At 38.2% G+C, this 26,270-nt stretch overlaps 1 protein-coding gene across 2 annotated transcripts in view; it reads right to left on the minus strand.

The window, feature by feature from the left end:
* Window positions 1-26,270, minus strand: part of Nup107 (nuclear pore complex protein Nup107) — a 262,527-nt gene that overhangs the window by 65,704 nt on the left and 170,553 nt on the right. For both annotated transcript variants that reach the window (XM_067151227.2, XM_067151228.2), the window contains exon 12: window positions 9,980-10,322. In XM_067151227.2, coding sequence (XP_067007328.1) covers window positions 9,980-10,322 — 343 coding nt within the window. The remainder of the gene's footprint in view (window positions 1-9,979; window positions 10,323-26,270) is intronic.

Raw genomic sequence — 26,270 nt, forward strand, 5'->3', positions numbered from 1 at the left:
GACGGAGCTTGAAGCTGATTAACAATGTACCAGGCACCTGGAATGAACTGGGAGTGCGAATAAGAAAGCTTGAATGAAGGAAATCATGCTTAAAGAATAGTTCACGATATATTTTGTCGGGAAAATGGACAGCCAAACAGAAAATTCATTCTTTTATTGGACAATATCTCCTTGTTACATCATTCATCTGCAACTGAAGAATGTGAAACTTCAGTTTCTGCCATCATAGGGGCCTGTTACAGCCTATGGACCAAGGTAATACCCAGGTCTTTAAACAACTTGAGGTTTTAGGAAGCGTATTCTTCGATCTGTGACTCACATGGATGAAGTTTCCCTTGTGTAAGATTTGGTTAAAACAAAGAAAAAACTGCCAGGGATGCTGTATGGTGGATAAAATTGTGGCAGGAAGTTTGGCCATCAATGATTACGAAGTGCTTTGAGCCCGGAGGTTTTCCAGGAAGTTCTGATTCTGAACTGCTGCCTCAAAAGGATACAGAGTATTCTTACTCAGCTTGAGGAATACGTGACTCTGATGACACGCTAGAATGTTATGATGATCTAAAAGAAACTAAAAGAGCAAGTTCTGTAGGGATTCACTGAAGGTAAGTTCTGTTACAGAGTACAATTTGATTTATTTTTTAATGCAAGAATAACTAAGTTGTTTATGTTCTAAAGCATGTTTTCTTTTTAAAAATTCAGTAGAAAAATCTGGTGGCCTTCCTGTTGTCAATGATGGGGAGGAGGAGGAAGATGTAAACAATGGCTGTGTTGGAAAAGAATTGCCGGTACAGAATGTCACTAGATCGTGTTAATTAACATTGAATACCGTATTTGCTCGCATTTAACTCGCCACCGTTTAAATCTCGCGCCCCATTTTTAACCTTTGAAATTACAGGCGAAAAAATCCCTGCACATAACTCACATTAATTTCTGACGTCATAAAGACATACGGTACATACACAAAATAAAGTTTGGGCATTCCATGGACATGCCTACATTAAATATCGGGACTGTACCAATTGCTGTTACGGTACTTTGTACGTGACAGTACAAGAAGAAGCTGCATTTCTTTCTACCTGCAGAACGGTTGAGGCTAGCTGTTGTAACAAAAATATCTAACTCGCAAACCCCTGCCCCAAGGCCGCATTCCTAGCCACTCAGTCAGTCACACTCAGCCATCCCTCTCACTCTTCCGTCTTTGTCAATATACTTATCACTACCTGTCCGGCGAGCTGATCACATGAACCGGGAGTGTTTACCTGACCAGGCAGTCAAGTGATCGCGGTACTAGGTATCCTCCATCAGTTGTATTGTCGACAAGTACCAGTATTCTGTCTTCACGTTTCATTGTTGTTTCTCAGTTAAGTTTTCTTGTGTAGGTCTATCTTTAAGTTATGGAGAAACATGGAAGTTATATGGCTGGGTTTAAACTCAAAGATAAAATATGCTGAGGAACATACTAACAGAACTGCCGGTCGAGAATTCAGTGCGATTGAGTTTAATGTTCGCTACTGGCGTAAACAGAAAGCTGTGCTAGAAACCACCAGCCGAACATGGAAGGCATTCAGAGGGCTGAAAACTGGTAAGTTTCTTGAGCTGGAAGACTGGTTGCTTCATTATGTTACAGAGATGCAAAATGATGGCTTTAGTATCTCGCACGAGATGCTACATTTCAAAGCATGCAAACTAGCGAATTAAAGGAGGAATCAGCTGTTCGGATCTGAAAGTGAGCCAGGGTTGGATCCGTAGATTCATGACGCGAAAGGGATTGTATCTGCAAAGACAAACATCTCTCTGTCAGAGAATGCCAAGCGATTTCAGCGACAAAATCATAGATTTTTATCGCCATGTGATAGCAATGCGGAAGAAAAACAATTACCTCTTATCTCAAATTGACAATGCAGATCCAACCCCAATAAAATTTGACATGCCATGCAACACCACCATCAACAAGAAGGGAGAATCTAGTGTGCTTGTATGTACAACTGGGTGTGAAAAACAGCGTTGCACTATCATGCTCGCAATAATTGCAGATGGAAGAAAATTGCCACTGTACGTTATTTTCAAAAGAAAAACAGGTGCCTAAAGCAAAGTTTCTTAAAGGCATTCATGTACGGGTTCAAGAGAAAGGATGGATGGATTCAGCTCTTGTCCAAGACTGGGTCCGTACGGTGTGGGGAGCACGGCCAGGGTCACTGCTTCGACGCCCAGCAATGGGGCAGTTACCGAAGACACGAAGAACCACCTTCAGGAAATGAAAACTGATCTCGTAATTCCTGGTGGATTCACACACTGTCTACAGCCCTTAAATATTTCCGTCAACAAGCCCTTCAAGAACATACGTAAATTGTACGCCAAAAGAATGGCAGAGGGGAGCATGAGCTGACGCTAGCAGGCAAAATAAAAAGGCCGTCAGCTGAACTCGTGATTGGGTTAGGAGGGCATGGGTTATGGTGCCGACAGACGATATTGTGAAGAGTTTCTTGAAGAAGGGCATCACAAATACGTGGGACGGAAGTCAGGATGGGATGGAGACCAGAATGATGCACGCGGGAATAGCTATGAGACTGAAGGCAGTGACAATGAATAGGGTAAGTACGTCAGTTGTCTTGTTTCAATAACCTAATGCAAATTTTTTTTCTTCGGGAATACAATCTTTCGCACACAAATCCTCACGAATGTCATGCACCGAAAATGTTCACGCTTAATTTTTGTCAAAAAGTGTGAGTTATATGCGAGCAAATACGTTGATAAAAACATCGGTTCTGCTGAAAGACTGAGCAGATGCAGAAAATATTAACAAACTTTTTGATTAATTTAAAGAGATTTTGAAAAATGAAACTGTTAAAAAAATAAGGAAGTAAAAAGCATACAGAGCTCAACTTCTTAAATTAAAAAAGTAGGATAAGCAGGGTTTAGACATGTATGACATAATATTTTTTTCTTAATTTATATTAGAGCTACAGTGGTAAGTTAAACACCGACTGAACATTTCTGATTGCATTGCTACGTAATTTATGAGACATAAATGCATATCCAGGCCATTTTTCTAGTCTTGGCCATCCTAATAGTGTATATTTGTGTTTTAACATCATACTGTGGTCATATTTAGGTGGAAAATTATATAAATTTGAACATATAAAATATTTAAAGAGAATGTGTTTCAATACAATAGAACAATTTGTCGATATCTCAACTAAGCAGATGACAACTTTTGTTAGAAGTACCTACAACTTCACCATCTTGCAATTTGTCACCTTTTTCTAAAGATGTCTGTGACATATGGTAATAATATCTGGCAATGTTCCTCTAAGAAAGTGAGCAACAAATATTTCATGGAGAAATACATGATGCAGCCTAACTCAACCACATCAGTGCTGAGGAAAAACTATTTACTCTCTTGGAATGAAAATTTACTGTAAATGATAAGAATGGGCAGGGAAAAATAAGATCTGAGAGTCTGGATGATGGTACATATGCTGGTGGGAGATATGTCAATGATGTTGGCAAATTTTTTGTTGACCAACCTGGTGATATATTTTTACTAGATTCTGAAGTGCTTGAATCAGTAAACCTTTCTACTATTGCAATTGTTTTCAACAATACTATGCAACTGTCACGGAATGGTGAAGTCAAGTGGGAACAGACTGTAAATTTGAAATTGACACAGCATCATAAATGGCAAAGAATGTAAAAGGGCTTAAGATTTAGTATCCATATGTAGTGCACTTAAGTTGCCTGGGTTAAGGCATAAGACATCTTCCATCCATACTTCAATACTTGTTTGGGTACACGAAATTGAATCTAGTGAAGAAGTCATCCAAGGATACCATGATGGCAAGCATTATTGGCAGTCATATGGATTTCATTGAAAAATGGAAGGGTATGCATGCTGCCAACTTTTGAAAAGGGCTAGCACTAAAACTCACTCACGACAAAAAATCTAACGATTTTTGACGCACCCCATCTTGATAATATAGAAGTTGATTCCCACAGGAAACCTGAAATATTTGTCCCGAATCAGTAAATAGTAAATTTATAATACCAATATAAATGGTCCGTTATTGCACATCACAATTTTTTCCAGCTAACTCATTCGTGGTTGCCAGCGTTTCGCCTCAGTGTGCTAAGAGAAATCCATGGCCAAGCAGGCATTAATTTTTGGTAATGAGACAGTCTCTCATAGTGCACTGGCACTGCCGATGGCTCCAAGGAGCCTACGCAGTGGCATCCATGGTATGCACTAGCCATGCGTCTTAGTGGGTGTGATATTTACCAACTGATGAGCCCAACTTAGCACAATGAAGCAAAACGCTGGCAACCAGAAATGAGTTAGCTGGAAAATTTATAATGTCCAATAACCAACTACAGTATATTGGTATTATAAATTATTATATTATCATTATAAATTTAGTCATTCAGGACAAATATTTCAGGTTTCCTATGGGAATCAATATCTATATCATCTAATGGCCAGACAGGCATCAATTTTTGGTAATGAGACAGTCTCTCATAGTGCACTGGCACTGCCGGTGGCTTCAAGTAGCCTACGCAGTGGCCTCCACGGTATGCACTAGCCATGTGTCTTGGTCGGTGTGCTATTTATCAACTGATGAATCCAACTTAGTACACTGGGGCTAAACGCTGACAACTAGGAATGAGTTAGCTGGAAAATTTATAATGTCCAATAACGGAACATTTATATTGGTAGTACTCAGCTTGACTGAAATCATAATACTTCTGGGCTACAAAATACAATAATTCATGCTTTAAACAGGATACTTCAATGAAATCATATCTACTTACAACAGAGGCCAATGATTTGTAGATGAACATAACAGTCAAGAAGAAATCCACGTTAAACAGCAGCAGGCATGGTGAATATTAGTTTGGAGTATACATAACATGACTTCCTTGATAAATTAAGCAGATATGCAATAATTGAAAATGGCTTTACACAATAAAACTTGTTTAACGTAACACAGCCAAGAAATAACATAATACACACTACATGTAATAAATATGGCCAGACAGGCATACTTTTTATAATACTTACACAGTCACTGGAACAAATGTAATTAGACAACGAATACAGGAAACTGCGAAGCACAAAGTTTTAACACAAAAACTCGAACACTTCATTAAAATATATCATAACCTTAAAACCTTGAACGAACACCAACTTCGTGAACAAAGAACAACACTCACGTGGTCAATGGTCATTTATTTCAATCAATAATACACACTGCAAATCACACGCTAGTTTGACTTTAAAGTCATAGTTGTGGCATTTTTAGCTTCCTGCAAAAAGTCTTGAGAAAATGTTTTGTTGTAACACAGACCAGAGCAACTGGTCTTCAAAACAGAAATAGATTACAGAGATTCATTGGACATGGATGATCCGAACTCTGTTCCATTTATCTTCACAAGGCTGAAATCAGGTTCACATTCTGCATTGCTATGAGGTATGGTGAGAATAGACAGCATTACTCTAGAAATTCGGTTATACTTAAGAAGTCCATTGGCTCCATGAATTCTTGATATTTGTGCCCAACTGGAATCACTTGCAGTATCGTGATTTGCAGCCAAAGTGTCATCTACCTGAAGAGCTGTGAACTGCCTCAAGCTCATTCACCATCTCACCTGTACTTTCATTATCTTCCTTGCATAACATGATAGGCTGTGGCCTTAATTAAGGTACAGCCCCAGCGTTGGCCTGGTGTGAAAATAGGAAACCACAGAAAAACATTTTCAGGGCTGTCGACAGTGGGGTTTGAACCCACTATCTCCCGGATGCGAGCTCACAGCTGCACGTTCCTAACCACACAGCCAACTTGCCCGGTCACTATGTTAGAAGTCTGAATGCCAATAACTAACTCATCATCACTTAAATAGTTTTTCCACCATATGAAATATTAATATTTCACCCACATACCGTACAAAAGGCAAATTTTTCTCCCTTTCTTCATTTTAGTATGCACGGAAAATCAACAGAATATGATCATTTAAATGTCTGGAAGTACTGTTTCTTATTGGTTTTATTCATGATAATGTACAATAGGAATATAGTGTATGAAAATATCCGAGAACAAACAAACATCGAAAGGAACCTGGACCACTGAACGTCACATGAAATTATAAACACTCGAGGCAGTCACACAGTTCATTAAAACATGTCAAAGCACACCGAGTCTTAAACCATTAAATGAATACAACGCCAACCTTGCGAACAAGGAATATGCACATGGTAAAAAAATGTTCACACACGTGGAACGAATGTAGTTCTTTTTCTTTATAATACTTACACAGTCACTGGAACAATTGTAATTAGACAACGAATACAGGAAACTGCGAAGCACAAAGTTTTAACACAAAAACTCGAACACTTCATTAAAATATATCATAACCTTAAAAGGCCAAAACATTGAACGAACACCAACTTCGTGAACAAAGAACAACACTCACGTGGTCAAACAATATGGGTTAAATCACAACAAGCTACCTTTGTAGGTCCGTGGTAGAGTGTCGGCCTCCGGATCCCAAGATAGCGGGTTCAAACACGGCAGAGGTAGTTGGATTTTTGAAGGGCGGGAAAAAGTCCATTCGACACTCCATGTCATACGATGTCGGCATGTAAAAGATCTCTGGTGATACATTTGGTATTTACCCGACAAAATTAATTAAATCTCAGCCATAGACGCCCAAGAGAGATCCGGTTTACTCTGTCTGCCATCTAGCGGACCTACAGTAAAACGGAACGTCGAAATTGACGAGCAGACAGCCAGATGGCGTCAAATCGAAATGTCTGCAAACGGTAGCTGAGGCCATACGATTATTATTATTGTTATTATTATCACAACAAGCGAACGGAGCAGAACAAAGAATTTGTGAAGCAGAGCCTGTCAACACCTAAGATTCACATGGAAGAACTGTTCTCCCGGCTTTAAATTCAATTCCAATAATGACACAAATATCACACGGTTAAGAACACCAATCATGTCAAAGAATGAGTCATCGACTGTCATGGACTTGTCTTCGACCCATGCAAAGAATCTATTGTACGGAAGTGGAGTGATTATCAAACGTTAACGTTTCAAATTTTTGTCCATGAAGTCTTACGATGACACCGTCCATCTGTAAAACCATAAAATGCTGCAATTTCTGTAAATTTTACGGAAAAACCGTAAAAGATGGCAGGCATGGGTATGTATAGGTACTTTTAAGTAAGAAACAGGTTCCAAGAAAGACATTCCAGGAATCATTAATGAATATGTGAGGATTAACAGAATACAAAAGTATTCAATCAGCAGTATGCAAAGATTGTTGGTTAAAAGGATCATGTCCAGGTAGAAGAAATGATTAAGGGCCATTTTCTCCAAATCGAGTTAAACCTGGTATAAATTAAACCCGTTTAACTTTAGTACCTAGTTTAAAGTTGCGTCCATTTTCTCCACCAATTTCTGATACTCGTTTAGTTTAAACGGGCGAGCTGTCGTTGGCGCTAACGTTGGCTGCACTGAAGGAATAGTCGAAGGCATGGTCGATTGGAATTGGCCAATCAGAGCCAAGTAATTCAATGACCGACATTTTTGTAATAATATCAGCTGTTTGTGGCGAATTAATGCTATCGTACGTAGTGAATAAAGAACAAATTCGGCGGGATATTAGCTTTACTGATAAATAAATTGTTTACATTTGTGCGAAGTGTTGTATCATATAATTCTACCTATTGCTGTCTACAGTTTATTGGAACGCACTTTTATTTCTTATTTTTCTCTGTCATGTTTTACCATAAACAAGTACCGTGGGCCTAATACGTGTCTTTTGATGTCTGTATTGTCTTACGGAACACACGGGAACGTTGAAATATTAAAATCCTGGTCTTTCAGCAATAGGCCTACGGTATTCCTTTCCTCAGAAAATCAACATTTATGTGAATTTCAAGTAAAATTCCAAGCATGCTCGGGATCTATCTCCTATCAAAATCCATCGCCCTCGGCCGGGATCAATCTCACAAACCTTGGATCCAGCAGACAGACCACTGAGGATGTATAATTTGGAGATGTATTACTTGATTCCATATTCGTTTATAACATAACCAAGTTCGCGATATGTCGTACTGTATGCATAATACTCTTCTCCCTATAGCATTAATATTTCTATTGCTGGTATGGTGGCAATAGATACGATGAAACATTCTTAACTATAATCTATTCTATTACAAGTTTACTAGCAAGCGTGAAATACTTTATTGTTTTTCTGATCCTATAAATATATAATCTAGCGATTAGAAATTGCATACCACCGCCTCTCCTACCGTGCCGGTCAACATTCTGATGGTAAAAATACTTTCGACAAATTAGATTCGAACCGCCTTGTCACGGATTCGGACGATGCTGACTTCGCGCTTTAGCGACCACAGCCACCAGGTACCGCATGAAGAGCGGACGTATTACACGACTTAAGTAGGAATATTTTTATGCTTCGCATTACAATATTCATACCACGAACAGTATTTTACAGTATATAATATTATAAGGAGACTGCAATTTAAGGTCTGTGGTCCCCGTTGTTAATGAAAAAATGCCTGCTGCATCATATCTTAAAGCAACCAGAATCATTGCTTCTAGCGAAATAGCATTATTTCGTGCAGTTGACGTTTTAAATGAATCCTTCTTCGATACTAGACAATCCTTGCTGTTCGCTTATGAATTATAAATCCATCAAAGAACTCCGTTACATCCGATTTTCCAAGATTGTAAACTTTTGTTGGAACGCGGCTTCTTAACCTCTCTTGCACATCAAAATTATTTCCTATTTAACCAAAGACTTCAATAAATTCTCCCATTTTTCTAATGCTAATACTAGGTTATAATTTTAGTACGTTTTTCATTAAAGTGCTGCAGTACTGGTAGTCAAAACTAACCCTTCTATTAGGAAAATCACAGATACGTTAATAAAATGTCAAGAAAGTTGAATATAAACAGCAGTTTAAACCAACAATATAGAAGGTTTAACTCTGAGCCAGGTTTAAACTTGATACAAAGTTTAAACCAATATGGGGAAAATGAATGTTAGTTTAAACTCAGACTTAAACCAGATTAAAATAAACCTAGTTTAAACTCATTTGGGGAAAACGGCCCTAATACTAACAAAGTATAGTATTGACGTTTGCCTACGATAAAGACATTTACAATAAAATACATAAGTTGAAAATAAGAAAAGCAGCTGGAACTGATGATTGCTGGGGATATACTAAAGGTATATTGGTTCAGAAATATGTTGATGTTTGGAGATAGTGAAAAGTGGGCAAGCTGGGATAGTGTGAACAGGGGCAGCAATATAGCCATTTCAGTGAAGAACAAGTTTGATAAAAGCATTAAATGCAACTGGTGATATCAAACAAAACACAAAATTAGTGACATTTCACACAGTGGTAACGCTGTTTTGACTGAAGACGATCCTCAGTTAAGTTGCAGTAACGTGAGTCTGTTTAGGTTTGCTCAGTGATGTCTTGTGATGATCAACAGAGCTTTTTCTTACTTTGAACTCCTCACTGAAATTGCCACTGCTCAGCTCTCTACTGTCACAGATTAATATTCAATACATCTAAACCTCAATGCTCTCTTCAATGCTGAAAACCACATCAAAATCTATTTGGAATTCTTAAGATTACCCTGCACGAACACACATAGACTCCAACCACAGACTTTATTTTATAATATGCAGAGATATCGTAGAACATAGACACAAGAGTATAACTTCCAGTTAACATGCTGCTTGTTTTCTAGAAATGTGCTTAACTGCCACCCTCATAAGTATATAGCTCTGAGAAGAACAATTTAAATCGCATCCCTTCAGTTACAATCCAAATCAAATTTTACTGAATATACATTTGGACCAAAATGCAACAGAAAATGTTTTAATTTTCTTATAGTACATTTAAGAGATTAATACAATGAATTACAGAAATTCTTACCAAGTATGCCCTATGGCATAGATATTCCCTGATGGAGTTGGAAACTCGTTGAGGAAGGTACTGAATAGCAGACATCTCATCTGAATGTTCCTCAGCGTTTGCTGGCAAATACTGACGAATGATTATATCAATAGCATCAATAGGAATTTTATTGAATGCTTTTCGAGCTGCTTCCACTTTTCCTAGAGCTATGAACTGGCGTATCATTGCATTTGCTTGCCATATTGCTTCAGGATAATGTGTGTCGTAGAAGGTAACCCAATCAAGGGCAGATATCTTCTCCAAATCTTGAGGTGTAAGGGTTGCATGAAAATCTGGATACTCATTGGGTGCTTCTCGATTTCTATCAAACAAAAGTTGTTTCAAATAAATTTACATGAAAATCATACCAGCTAATAATAATAATAATAATAATAATAATAATAATAATAATAATAATAATAATAATAATAATAATAATAATCGAAAGTAATGTTCTCATTTTTTATCTAGCTCTAACTCAGAATTTTATGTTACTCCAATCTTTCCGCTGTGACATTTGGCTACAGATGAAAGCAAAATCTCTCTTCACTCTCGGCAATGTTCAACCAACACCTTCTATAGTTCAGTTCTTACGAGTTTCGATTTGACATTTGAGCCCTGCCTTTAGGCGGAGGCCAAGTGAATCAACCCGTAGAGTGGGGCTCGTTTCAAGCTGAAATGGCCGGAGCGAGCCTGCTGGTGGGCACGCGTTGTATGAAGCACGGAAAGTTTTTATTTTTTTATCTCCATTATGAAATAAGCGGTAGGTTTGAAACTTTCTCCGTATGTTTCGAGGTGCTGCCATGTGACAGAATTTTTTTCACCTTCATACACCTAAGCAGTTATCGTCTGGGAATCCCCTTGTTATCTGCTACATAGCTGCATAGTGCAAGAAAAACCTGTGTGGCACTTGGCTATTGCTGGTGGGAGAAGCTCAGTCAGTGTGCTGCTTGGAGCATGGTACTGCGTGTCTCGGTGTGAATGTTTTCAGCTCTCATAAGTTGTTTAGTTGGAATATAAATATATCTTGTGATTTATTGTTTTAATGTCCGGCTCCATGGCTAAAAGGTTAGCACACTGGCCTTTGGTCATAGCGGTCCCAGGTTCGATTCCCGGCATGGTCGGGAATTTTAACCATCATTGATTAATTTCGCTGGCACAGGGACTGGGGGTATGTGTTTCTCATCATCATTTCATCCTCATCACAATAAGATGTACAATATAATAGGTTAGGATCCACCTTTCAATACTCCGTAATAAGATGGTAAGAAGTAGTTACAACCTGTTTAATGGGACCGGTTTCAACACATTTTAAGTGTCATCATCAGCCAATTTTCAATGTGCTAGTTGTTTTAAGATCTTCGAAAATTGGCTGATGATGACACTTAAAATGTGTTGAAACCGGTCCCATTAAACAGGTTGTAACTACTTCTTACCATCTTATTACGGAGTATTGAAAGGTGGATCCTAACCTATTATATTGTACATCTTATTTCTCTATTCAATACGGAACAATAATGAAGTTTTTAACCTTAAATCCTCATCACAATGCGCAAGTCACGTACGGGTGTCAAAAGACCTGCATCTGGTGAGCTGAACTTGTCCTCGGACACTTCCGGCACTAAAAGCCATACTCCATTTCATTTTATTTCATTTCATTTCATTTCATTGTTTTAATTCTATATGTAGCGTTCCTATTTGTTTTGAACAAGTAATGAATTGTAGATCTTGCGAGTGATGATTTGGGATATTCTCGAACACTGTGAGGAAGATAGTTGCAGTGATTCTAGTTTAGATAGTAATGGTGAATCTATCCTGCTGTTAGATGCTGCAAGCAGAGTACTTCCATCGGAGTAGGCCTACTGCCTAGATGCCGTGGAGAGGGACAGAGTTCGAGCTCTGATGAGACTAGCGAATCAGACAGTGAGAGCGATTTGCTTCCTACCCCACCAAGCGATTGGGATGTAACAGTATGTAGAGAGAAGAAAAAAATATAGTTTTTTCAAGTCAACTGTTTTCCAAGAACTTAGCAGGAGTACAAGTACTCATTCAATTATACTGATTTGCATCGTATATTTTTATATACGTACTTAACTTCCCGCAACCGTGACAAATTCTGGACCTTCAAAACATTCTCCACTCTACTTTGGCGTTCGACCGCAGCGCATGACCTTGAATATGCCGCGCTGATCACCAGGAGCTGGCGGCTTTCTACTACAAATCTATTCGTCTGCGACTTCAAGTTATTTTTGACCTTCGTATATTATTTGATATTGTTGTGACTTTGTGCATGACAGAATGTGGTGTCGTGTCTTTGTGCCTATCAGAGTGTGAAACTGACCTCCAATATTCATAAACATTGTACATGTTTTTACGGCTGATGATGACCTGGACTAAGGTCGAAACCGGTCCCATTTAAATAGGAATGTGATTACTGCATTTCTTTCTTTTAAGTATTGAATAGGTTGAACCTCCTTTTCAATTATTTAATTTTTAACATCAATAATTTCAATACGGAACAATGAAATTTTTATCTTTAGTATGCAATGTCGCTTTGTGTCCCTCTACTTGCTTCAGGCTTTACCATACAGCTGAAGTATAAACATTGCAAATATGCCAGAACTCTCAGGTTCTATGCTCAGGAAATTTGAGAAGCTTGTAGTGTACATTCGATGGCTGCGGTTCAATCTGAGTGCCGGCAACTATCAGTGACCATTCGGAAAGAGTTTTCTTTTTCAATTTTTTTCTCCAGTCATTTGTGACAGCTATTGAGTGTAAATAATTAGTGTAAATAGTGTTGAACAGTGAAGTGTAATTTTGTACAGTGTGGCGACAAAATCATGACGAATGAACTCGTGGATTACTCGCTGTCCTCTACAATGGCAAGTTATAGGCCTACGTGGTGAGTACATTTTTCTATTTTATTTCAGAAAAAATGTGTTATTTGAGAGAATGTATATTATTTGGAGTATTTTATAATTTTTCATTTGTGTATTACACATTTCAACAATCAATTTATATTGGAGTAAATATGAAATGGCATATATGCAATTTTTACACTGACACTGGATGAATTGAAAAATCGTTTTACTTGTAAATAATAACGCAATTTACACTGCGAGGTATAATTTTATGCAAAGTTTAATGTAATATAATATTTAAACGGGCGTAGATTGGTAAAAACTATTTATTTTTAAAGAAAAGTTTCACTGAAAATGATTCCCCACTATGCAGGAAAATCTCGTTTATGACCTTCCCACTTAACAGGTTCATAAACAGCCAATCATAGGCAGCTGATCACTCTGATAGAGTGTGTTAGACTCTAGTTTCAGTTATCAGTGTTGTCAACCTGTTGTTTACTATAACCACGTGCTGTGTGTTGTATTGTGCTCAGTTCTTTTTGCAGTCTTTGGTCAGTTCACTCAGTCATTCTTGACAAAGCAACAACAATGGTGGCTAGAAATAATTAGTTGATTGAGTAGTTGAAGGAGCAAAATATTTTGGTTTGCGATGACATGAGGAAGCGGGGGGGGGGGTATCTCCTGCATCTTGTAAAGGAAAAAAAAAACCCACACCAAGCCCTAGTACCCATTTTACATGGTTGATGAACTAGCCAGGAGGCATGGGCATAAAGTTGTTGGCATTCCACCATACCATTGCCTAACGCCACGGAACTGATTTGGGCCCAAGTGAAGGATTATATAGCTGCGAATAACCAACTCTTCAAAGCTTTAGAAGTTGAAAAACTTCTTTGGGAAGTCATAGACCGTGTAAGTGCGGATGACTGGAGAAAGGTTGAGAGACGCGATCAGAAATACCGTAAGTGAAGCCTGGGAGAGGGAAAGTATCACAGATGATTATGTTGAAGGCATTATCTCGTTACGGTCAAGCGAGAGTGAAACCTCAACAGATGATGAAAATGCTGATAGTGACTCAGAAATGAGTGATGTATTTATTCCCTTTGTAGGATTTTTTCTTCCTTAGGAGTAATTGAATCGATTAGCAACGTGAGCTCTTCTAGATGGTGAGTAGAAATTTCATTTCAATTTCTCACGTTTTATCTGTTCGAGCATTGATCTATTTTTATCTTATAGCCTTATCCTAAATATGTTATGAGTTATTGTTAATCTTAAGTGAGTTAACAGAATAATTGATTCTGGACTTATATTTGAGTATATATACATTTCTGTTTGTGTTGTATGTCATGAATCAGCTGTTTGTACTCTTCACAATTTGGGACTAATGTCTGACTTCCGGTTAACTGTCAAGTCGAAACTCATAGAAACGGAACTATAGATGTATGGCCTCACAACCATTCCAGAAATGTACTGTGATGTTAGCACAGGTAGGCACTTGAAGCTTCTGAGTAATAAGAAAGTAATGACTTTGGACATTATTATTTAGCGTATGATGCTACAGTTGACAACTATGTACAAATTCTTAACAAGCTCAAAAATATATATATATATATACAATTGACTCTATATACATTAAAAAAATGTACAAAGTCCACATTAAAAATGGTTTTTTTGCTAGGGGCTTTATGTTGCACCGACACAGACAGGTCTTATGGCGACAATGGGATAGGAAGGGCCAAGGAGTTGGAAGGAAGCGGCTGTGGCCTTAATTAAGATACAGCCTCAGCATTTGCCTGGTGTGAAAATGGGAAACCACAGAAAACCATCTTCAGGGCTGCCGACAGTGGGGCTCGAAGTTACAGCTATGCCTGAACAAGCATTTGGTGGAGATCATAGAGTTGTGACAGGAAAATTGAAAGTGGGAAAGATTTAAAAACCCCATTAAGAAGAGAGAAAATAATAAAGTATGGAAGTGGAAGGAGAAAAGCATACAAGAAGAATTTCAAAGGGGAAATAATACCCTTGGTACCCAGGACGGAGGTGGGGAATATTGAAGATGAAAGGAAAAGATTTCAGGATGCACTGGTTGGATGTGCAGGAAAAGTATGTGGTAGAACATCAGGAAATGTGAAAGACAAAAAGACACACTGGTGGAATGATAGCGTAAAGATTAAAGTGAGGCAAAAGAAAATGGCATGGAAAACATTTAAGACTGAAGAAAGTACAAGAAAATATGTGGAGGCAAAGAATTTGATCAAGAAAGTAGTGGAAGAAGAGGAAACTCTGGGCCTTATTCACATAGAAAATGAGAGATGATATGCAGGGCAGCAAGATATTACTGTATGGTATCTTAAGAAACAAAAAGAGAGATCAAGTAAACACCAAATTTGTGAAGAATGAAGATGGCATAATATTAACAAAGCCAGAAGAAATAAGGGATAGATGGAGAGAGTATTTTCAAAAATTGCTTAACATAAGAACTGATGACAGTCATTCAATGGACAACCAGGAAAGGCAATTAGTTGATAAAGAAATGGATAAAGAAATTACAATGAATGAAATTGAAATAGCAGTAACAAAGATGAAGAATGGAAAAACTGCTGGAATAGATGAACTTTCAGAGAAGATGATAAAGGCAGCTGGAGCTGTAGGCTTGCAGTGGACATGTCGAGTTCTCAGGATTGTCTGGGAGAATAAGGAGGTCCCTGATGATTGCCAAAAAAGAAATAATCATCCTAATTTTCAAGAAAGGCGACAAGAAAGTATTGAAGAACTACAGGGGAATTACTCTAATATCCCATGTTGCTAAGATAATGGAGAGGATACTGGAAAGTAGGATAAGGTTGAGGGTTGAGAATCAGATACAGGAAAATCAGTTTGGTCAGTTTGGTTTCATTATGAGACAACTAATGGAAAAGCAATGGGAGTACGGGAATGATATGGTGTTAACATTCATTGACATTGAAAAGGCATATAACAGTGTCCCCAGAACTTAAGTTTGGAACAGTCTGATGCAAAAAAAGGAATTGGATAGGGATTACTAAAAATGATCATGGCAATGTACAGGAATGTTGTAGTTGTGTGCAAACACAAGTTGGCAGGACAAGTTGGTTTAAAATAACTAGTGGGCTGAGAGAGGGAAGTGTTCTATCACCAATCCTGTTTACAATAGTAATGGATGACATCAAGAGAACAGCAAAAGCAGCATATGGAGGAAGAAAAATGAACATGTTGTTATTTGCAGATGATATTGTTATTTGGGGAGGAGACGACAGGAAGGTTCAAGAACAGTTGGATGTGGTGAATGGGAAAATCAAAGAATGTGGAATGAAAATAAGTGTAGAAAAGAGTAAAACTCTTGTTATAACTAGAGGAGAGAAAGAAGGGAAAGGTTAGATTAGACTTGCAGACAAGCCCCTGGAAGTAGTGGAAACGTTTAAATACCTGGGGAGTGAATTAATGGAGAATGCTCGACTGGATGCTGAAATTAGCAAGAGGGTTCAAGCTGGAAGTTGTTTCTATCATAGTGTAAGAAACATGTTATGGACAAAGATGTGCCAATGGAAGCAAAGGATACTATGTACAAGATGTATTATGTACCCATAACAACTTACGGAGCAGAAACTTGGACAATGACGAAGGACGACGAGAGTCGAATACAGGCAACCGAAATGAAGTTCTTGAGGAATATGATACAGAAGAGTAGAAGAGACAAAATAAGGAATGAGAAAATCTGGGAAGAAATTTGTGTCAAAAAAAATGAATGATAGAATAGAGAAGAGCCGACAACGATGGTTTGGGCACATAAAGCGAATGAGTGATGAAAGAATGCCAAAAAAGGTGATGGAAATGCAAATGCAAGGAAGGAGAGGTCGTGGATGACCGCGACTGAGATGGAAGGACACAATCCAACGCAGTTTATAGGAAGAAACATGGACTGGGACACAGTGTCGGAAGAGGAGTGGTGGAAAGACCGAAGAAAGTGGAGAGGAACCATATTTGCCCCTACCCGGCTACAGCTGGATGAAGGTAAATGATGATGATGATGATTTATTAAGTTTCCGAAATATGAGGTTATGGAGCAATGCGTGAAATTCCAAGACAAGATTACTGAGTTACTAAATACTCAGTGGTGAGTAACTATTATTATTATTATTATTATTATTATTATTATTATTATTTTCTCACACCATCAGAACGAACAGAGACTTATTAAACTACATGCAACAGCTGGTGATATGTAGGTATATTTATTCTTAAAATATATGAGGTATGTTGGCTCAAATTATGGGATTCATTATTTAAATGGCATTACTATTATTATTATTATTATTATTATTATTATTATATGCATTAAACCACATGCAATAGCTATTAATATGTAGGCCTATTCATTCTGTATATGCATGAAGTTGGCTAACAGTAGTACATTATTTTACGGATAGGTCCCAGGCATTTCAGTGATACTTTGTGGGAATAAACTGATACTTTAAATGTAACCTTAACTGCTTCTTTTCCAAGACTGCTAATGTCAGAGAATGCAGTGCCCTGTATTTTTCCCGACTACACATCATATTTATAATCACATTCTGGTAGGTCAAGAGAAGAACCAGACCAAAAAAAAAAAGTAGAATCAAAAGAAGCAATAAACAGAGCAACCAAAGATGGTATCAGCAACCATGCCTCATACAGAGACAGAATTTTTGTCCACAATCTTACACAGCTGAAAAGCAAAATAAACACAATGTTATCTGTGAAGAAGGAAACACAAGTAATTTTTCTGAGCATGAATACATCAAAGTTACCACACTGCATATGTAAACATTGATGAGGACAAGACCTCAAAAGTTTTTCTAAAGGGGTTTTGTTACAGTATAAATTTTCTAATATATGTGCAGAAAATATTACCAAAACAAATGAGTAGGGACCTGAAAAATTAGCATCTATTTGTTTCAAAATTAGCAACTATTTTTTTTCCAAAATTAGCATCTATTTACAAAGTTAAAATAATCGCATTGTATTATTAATTTTAACCATTCCAAGTTTATGAAGTTCAATTACTGTCCTTGATTCACAAACAATACAAATTCATTGTTCAAACAAAAGCATTGTCAGTACTTCTGTCTGTTAGGTCATCAGAAGCTGGTTGGATCCTCAAATAGCACCACCAAAGGTTATGCAGTTATAAGGAAACCTCAAAAACCAATGGCAGCACCAAAATGAGGCGTACTAGGCATTGCTTTTTTTTTTTTTTTTTTTACAAATTGCACCGTCTGTTTGTAACCACTGTGCTGTAATAAGACAACACGCGCTCGCTATCTACATTGTTCGTTGGGGTCCACAACAACTCAAGACAGTATTTAGCAAATATGCTGAACTCTGTCTGAACTGCAGTTGGTGCAAGCACGACATCACATTTTTCACTTTCTTTCATCTGCGTTTGAATTGTATGTTTCAGAGAACAGTAAGCAGCCCAGATATCGTTTCGTGAGAGATCTGTTACTCCAAACAATTTCTGAAGTTCATCTAATTTATCAATGTTATTCAAAATTAAATTTTTTGGATACAAAGTTTGAGAAATTGACACAAAATGCTTATGGTTGGGGTCTTCAGCTTTCAATGTGGCTAGCTTGCACTGTGAAGAATGAGCAGCTTTGACAAATGTGTCTCTACATGCAGCCTGCTGTAGAGGAGTGAGCTTAATCAAAGCATCATTAGTTGCCGCAGAAAAATTCCCCTCACAAATGACAGTAAAACTGGCGTCAAGATTATGCAGTTTGGGGTAAAGCAGATGAGAGGTAGGATACAGAGACCCTTCAAGTTCAGGAAGGAGGTCAACCAATCCACCTGCATGATCTGTGACAAAAACCATGTGGGAGTGAAGCCTATTCACTTCTCGGTCACTCAGATCAGTCAGGTACTTAATACCACAGTTGTTGATGTCTTTCATGTCAGACATCTTGAAAAATGTAACATCAGTAAAGTAAGCACTGCAATAGAAGGCAGCCTGAAACCAGCTATTCCATCGGGTTATGACAGGTGCAGGAAAAAGCTTTGCTTCCTTTGAAGCACCATACTTCGATGTTAAGAATGGTAAATAATTATATTTTCACTTTCTTGTGTTCAAAAATGCAGACTTTAACATGGCAACCACATAATTTAAATCTGTCATCACTGCGACCCAACTATTGCCGACTAAGCTGATCTTATGTGCGCAGCACTGTACATGCATTAAATGATCCCCTATGACCAGACTTAATGTTTCATAACATCGGGTCATGTACGGGGCACTGTCACTAACAAACATTTTAACTACATCATATGGTACACTATAACTGTGTACCTCTCTCTTCGATCCGGCTGGGACTTGGAATATGATGATAAAAACACAACGGCCCATTCTATCTGTAGTTTCATCACAGAGTATGTTGATGTTCTTCCCCACTAGAGCCTCTGCTGTTCTTTTCTGGTGGTCAAATGCAACTTCTAGAAAGAAAGACCTCAAAATATAACAAAATAATTTAAAATTACTGGATCAAATGGGTACAGGTAAGGTAGTTCGATATGAAAATCCCACTCAAATTCAGTATCCTTCAATTTTGCGCGTGGTTTCGATGTCGTAATACCTAAACCGTACCCGATCAATGAAATCGAAACTTCCCCAGTAAATATACTTCATGTAGAGTTCTCAATGGCAGCTCTTAATTTGAAAACTCAGTAATCCAGGCTTTTAGCTTTCCAGCTTTTCCAGAGGTATATCTGCTTTGGCAAATACTTCAACTGTGCGTTTTGAGAAGTTATCTCTAGAAACTTTCGTTTACAACTATCTAACTGTGTAAGCACAGAAGATTACTTTCTTTGAGACATACTAGCAGCAGGAGTTGAACTTTCGTTAACGCGTCGCTTACACACGTGTTTTTCAGATTTAACATGTTTCACAATGCTATCTTTCTTTCCCCACCCAACTTGGCAATTACAATACTTGCAAAACACTGTCGCTGAATCTGTGGCATATAAACCATAATTTGCATATTGGTGAGCCCTTTCGTGCGCAGTTTTTGTTATGCGCCCCATAACCTAAACGATCACTCGACTTTCTACTCTTCACTAGTTTCAATTTTGAACAACAGGAAAACAACGCTGCGTCTATCTTGTTATTTCCGTGACACTCGATTTACATTTCTATAATAATCTATACAGATCGTATTCCCCTTGCCATTCCCATTGTAAATATCGATTAAAGTCAGCAAGCAGCAATCGATCGGCTACTTTTCTTCATCTATCGGGACGGTCAAAACATTTATGCATCAAATTTTGAGTATTTCTGACAATTTTGCCGAAATATGCTGTTTTCGCCAGTAAAATAGTACATTTTCGCAGAATTTGCACCAAAATCGCATATGCATACTAATTTCGCATTTTGGGTCACAATTCGCATTTTGTCGCACTTCTATTTATGTGTAAAAATTATTTTATTCCACATTAGAATTACCATGGGCTTGGATTCAGTACAAGATTCAAAAATTTGAATTTTTTGTCGCAAATGCGATTTTTTCACGTCCCTACAAATGATGTATATTCTTTATCTTACAAAATTTCACCGACACTTTACAAGGAATGTGTATAACAATGTACAGAAAGCAGTGTGTGCTTCCAGTAATGGAAAAACAGTCACCTGTGAAGTGGTATATCTTGCTGAGTTGTCGTCTTTGTTCGTCACATGATCAGACTTCCATGCAAGTATCCGAGTTCTGTTGTCTTTGTTTTGGCAGCAGAGTGGTGGCAGTGGCGGCATACTCCGTTTCATTGTGAATACTGTGTGCGTGACTGTTAAAGAAGTATTTATTGCGATTTTGGTTGCCAAATTTACATATATTGCTCTTCTAAGATATATGCTAATTGCGTGTTGCAAAATGTGAACAGTTTGAAATAAACAATAAAGCGATTTCTTGTGCAGGAAAATACGTGTGGTGAAGTTACCGTGACCAGTGACGCTAGTAAGAAACCAAAAATAGTTAAAAAATTTAGGGAGGAATACTCGAAAGAATGGCTCTGTTTACTGTGTTCCTCAAAATATCCTTCATACATGTTTTGTAGTGTGTGTAGCCGCGATTTTTCAGTTGCGCATGGTGGGTGAGACGACTGTTGTAAACAGGTGGCTAGCAAAATTCATACGGATACAGTTAAGCTGAGGAATACAAACAAGAATTTAACCATTTTTGCTAAATCCTCGGAAGATGAAAACTCGGTAACAAATGCAGAGTTGTTGTTCACGACTTTTCTTGTTGAACATAACTTGCCTTTAGCCTGCAGTGACCATGTGGGACATTTGCGATTCGAAAATAGCTTTGAAGTACGGTTGTGCAAAAACACAAACGGAAGCACTAGTTAAAACTTTGGCTTCTACAGTTGAGGGGAAGGTAAGAGTTAATGAAGTCCCAGCCCTTTGTCCTGGCAACAGACGGCAGTAACGATATGAATGACAGAAAGCTCTACCCATAAGTTGCAACGCTTTTCAATGAGGAATCTACGCAAATTTCAACAATAATTCTTAGAATTCGGAAATCCAACGACAATACAGGCGAAGGAATATTCAATATTTTGGATGATGAACTGAAGAACAGGGGGATACCGTGGATAACTGCGTAGGTTTTGTATGTGATATTGCAAGTACAATGACTGGTGTTTCCAAAGGTGTGAGCTCCTTCATTTGTAAAGAACATCATTAATAATATTAACTCAGCGTCCCTTTAAATTTACTACCATATATTTTACTCAAAAATAAAAACAATCAGTGTATACACAAAAGACAATACATGTTAAGAAAATTTGTTATTTGCACAAAATAAAGTATTTTAATCAATTTTAGGTCACTGTGTCATTTTTATAATATAGCCCACATGTTAGGCCTAAGTTAATATTATACATGCGATTTAAAGATCTTTTAATGCCTGTTCTTTTTCCCTTTTCTTTTTTACAATTTGTTTTACGTCGCACTGACACAGATAGGTCTTATGGTGATAACTGGATAGGAAAGGGCTAGGAGTGGGAAGGAAGCAGCTATGACCTTAATTAAGATACAGCCCCAGTATTTGCCTGGTGTGAAAATAGGAAACCACGGAAAACCACCTTTTTAAGGTTGCTGACAGTGGAGTTCGAACCCACTATCTCCCGAACGCAAGCTCCCAGCTGCATGTCCTAACCGCATGGTCAATTCGCTTGGTGAGCCTGTTTGTGCTTGTACTTTGTATTTCAGTCACTCAGTAGTTAAATTTTGTTGACTGATAGATACAATGAAAGGTGCCAAATATTTGTAGCACGATAGGCTACCTACGGATTAGCATCATCATCATCATGTGAAGTTGACTAGTGTAGTGCATATTTGTTTTGTAGTAGACTACTTATGGATACAGAGAAAAGTCATGAAACTGCTTACTAATGAAGAAAAAATTAAAATCTATGAAGTAGAAAGGCATCTGCAACTTTAATCCGTTCCCCATTATGGACAACAAATAGTCGCTGAACAGAAAATGCCTGCTGCACATTATGTACATAGATTTATCGCAAATTATTTTGATCAAACATTCCTTGTATTTTACTGTTTTGGAAAAAATCATTTTTGAAACACTAATAATGTTTACCGTATTTTTCTTAATCCAAGATGACCCCTCTTTTCCCTTCCAAAAAATTAAATCAGGCTTAATACAGAGATGCCAATTTTCAAGAAAGGCAATTAGTAATGCAGCCGTTAGGGCGGGGGGGCATGACCGTAGATTTTTTTCAAGATCTCACTAACTTACACATCACTGAAAAATCAATGACCAACATACAATTCAACCAGATGTAACATATTCGAAGACTGGCATATACACAGTGTATGATTCTTACCTGCTAGAGTAACAGGTGATCTGCAGTACATTTATGAGTGGAGGTTGAAGGATCATTTCTTTTGTTGAGTACTGTAGTTGCCCCTTTAGCAGCTTGTAGTTTCTGTTTCGTAAAGGTACACTGATGACATGCTTTTTCTTTTGATAACATGTGCATCCTCTGCACTAACCGAGCACTTAACACTTCGGTGTTCATATTAGCACAGAAGTCAGTCTTGTTCTTCCTCAACAAACTAAAATTTCTTTCCACCGGAGCATTGTTATGGGGTATTAGAAGAATAGCTATCATTAGCTTACTCAGTGAAGGGTACTTCCTCATACCTGAAGCATCAGTGATCTTCGATATTTCGAACCAAAATTTGTCAGTCCTTTCATCCTTGTCAAAAGGGAATCCATCAAATAAGAAACAACTAAACTCGGTTTCTGAAGAATCAATTTCTTCTAATGACAGAATTTTAGGAAACCGGTCAAGCATAAATTCTACTGATAAAAAACTCTTGGATTTCCTCTGGAAAACATCAGCAACTTCAGGATGCTCGAAAAATGTATCCGTAATTGGCCATTTGTTGACAATGTACTCACATGTTTTTGTATAGAACAGTCTCACGTCGGAATAAAAGTTTTTCAATGTAGTTTCATCTAGAGAAACTGCCCTTATGTAAGCCCTTGTGTTTGCCCCTATGACCAACTCACTGTCACATTTCGGTAACTTAGCAGAACTAAATTTCACATCAAGCAAATTAGTATCGGACTCTGGAACAGAGGACTCTCTCACAAAGTGAACAATACGGTCACTGAAAAATTCATTTAACTTTGAATGAAGTTTATGAAGAAGTGATGTCTCTTGTTGGAGGAATACATTTATGGAGCTGAAAAGTGGAAGAACAGAGCTGAGAAACAAAAGGTAAAGCTTAGAAGATGGATTTTCAAATTGTTCCTTAACTTTCAGAAATTTTGAGTTGGCCTTGTCAGAATCTGATTCACAGAAGAGCATTTTTAAAGGGTTCCACTGTTCTAAGACCCTTGATACACACTGTAGAAGAGATAATTCAATATTAAGAGCATTGCACCCCTTTTGAGCGGCTAAGTGCACAAGATGACAAGCACAGCCTTGCACATGAATATTAGGATTTTCTTCACAAATGAAGGAGCTCCCACCTTTGGAAACACCAGTCATAGTACTTGCATTATCACATGCAAAACCTACGCAGTTATCCCACGGAATCCCCCTCTTCTTCAGTTAATCATCCAAAATATTGAATATTCCTTTGCCTGTATTGTCATTGGATTCCCGAATTCTAAGAATTATCGTTGAAATTTGCGTAGATTCCTCATCGAAAAGAGTCACAACTTATGGGTAGAGCTTTCTGTTACTCATATCGTTACTGCCATCTGTTTCCAGGACTTTTCTCTCAACTCTAGAAGCCAAAGTTTTAACTAGTGCTCCCGTTTTTGTTCTCACATAACCGTACTTCGAAGCTATTTTCGAATCAAGAAACATTTTCTTGAACAAACGTCCCGCATGGTCATTGCAGGCTAAAGGCAAGTTGTGTTCAACAAGAAAAGTTGTAAACAACAACTCCGCGTTTATTACTGAGCTTTCATCTTCCGAGGATTTAGCAAAACTGGTTAAATTCTTGTTTGTATCCCTCAGCTTAACTGTATCCGTATGAATTTTGCTAGCCACGTATTTACAACAGTCATCTCCCACCATGCGCAACTGAAAAATCATGGCTACATACACTACAAAATACGTGTGAAGGAGATTTTGAGGAACACGTTAAACAGGGCCATTCTTTCGAGTATTGCTCCCAAAATTTTTGAACTATTTTTGGTTTCTTACTAGCGTCACTGGTCACGGTAACTTTACCACACGTATTTTCCTTCCTTATTTCAAACTGTTCGCATTTCGTAACACGCGATTAGCATATATTCCAGAAGAGTAACATACGTAAATTTGGCAACCAAAATCGCAATAAATACTTCTTTAACAGTCATGTACACAGTATGCACAATGAAACGGAGTTTGCCACCAACGCCACCACTCTGCTGCCAAAACAAAGACAAAAGAACTCAGATACTTGCATGGAAGTCTGATCATGTGATGAACAAAGACAGCAACTCAGCAAGATACACCAATTCACAGGTGACTGTTTTTACGATACTGGAAGGACACACTGCGTTCGGCGCGTGAAAACTCGAAATATTCTTAAACGAGGAATGGGAAAGGGCAGGGTATAAAGGATTACTGAGAAATCCAAAAATAATATTCTGAGATCATGTCAGCATTTGCCGGGCTTGCAGGCCATGGTCCAAGAGCGAGTGAATGTCCCGACGTTTCACCGAAGAATGCGCTCGGCTTTGTCAAGGGTTCCGACTGACTTCGATAGCAGCGAAGCTCTCAGTGGAATGAAGTGCTGTTGTAATTCCACCTCATTATGTAGTGCAGGATATGGTACGCTGCTCGCCTATTGGGCGCCACGGTGGAGGGTGGTCTCTGATTGGCTGTTCTTCGGCCAATGGTTGAAGCGTTAGGTAGCACAGTGTACACTGACCTGCCTTGGCGGAGACAGGCAGCCGATCACCCGTTGCTTTCTATTCTGCTGCGGCTATCGTGTCCTTCAGGATTTAGAGCTTGCAAGACTGAAAACCAGGCTTTGTTTACCCGTTCAGATTCCTCCTTACGGTTGAAGGTGTTGGTATGCTTCAGGATTTCAATGGCTTCCCTCTGTAGCCGGGCGTGATAAGACACAGTAGTTGACAGTACTTTGGTGTCTCTGCACTCCATGTCATGGCCTGCTAGCGGCGAGTGTTCAGCGACTGATGATCTATCTGTTTGTCCCAGCCGGTTATGTCTGTTATGCTCCTTCAGTCGTGTGGCGATGCTGCGTTTGGTAGTGCCTATGTATACCCGGCTGCAGCTGCACGGGATCTTGTGGACACTTGCTGTGGAGAGAGGATGGGATAAAAAAAGAATAGTCACTGGTTAAAACATTGCGTAAAACATTTTCCATGAACAAAATTATTATAAATAAGGTTTAATGTATGACTCAACCTTGAGAAAATCGTATAAAAGACGGCTGAAGATGCTCGATACAGCGAGCCAAACATGTCCCAAGTAACGTTTGTATTGTAATGTCCTTTTAGAGACAACAAACATTTTATGCATTGAATTGAGTGGATAATAAAAATAAGAATTGTAAATACTAGTAGCAAGTTTAATAGGGTAAAAACATGAAATTGGTCTTATGCAATACGAGTCCATGGATGGAAATATTGTCTAGGTGATATAAGTCCTTATAGTAGTTCACGGTTGGCTGGTAAACCGACTTCTCGGCGTCCACCTCTTCAGCCTGGCCAATGTGCGACTCGAAGCGTATTGTAGGATCTAAGATTAGTCCTTGTTTGCTAACTGGTTGAAAGGCTATCATGTCAATATGCCTGTTACTCCCACAGGTAGCTAGGCCAGAAACCTCTTCGTGCACCATGAAACCATGGTCCTTCAGGGAGGTCGCGATTATGTGT

The sequence above is a fragment of the Anabrus simplex genome, chromosome 7, assembly GCF_040414725.1.
Source record: "Anabrus simplex isolate iqAnaSimp1 chromosome 7, ASM4041472v1, whole genome shotgun sequence".
Classification (NCBI taxonomy): Eukaryota; Metazoa; Arthropoda; class Insecta; order Orthoptera; family Tettigoniidae; genus Anabrus; species Anabrus simplex.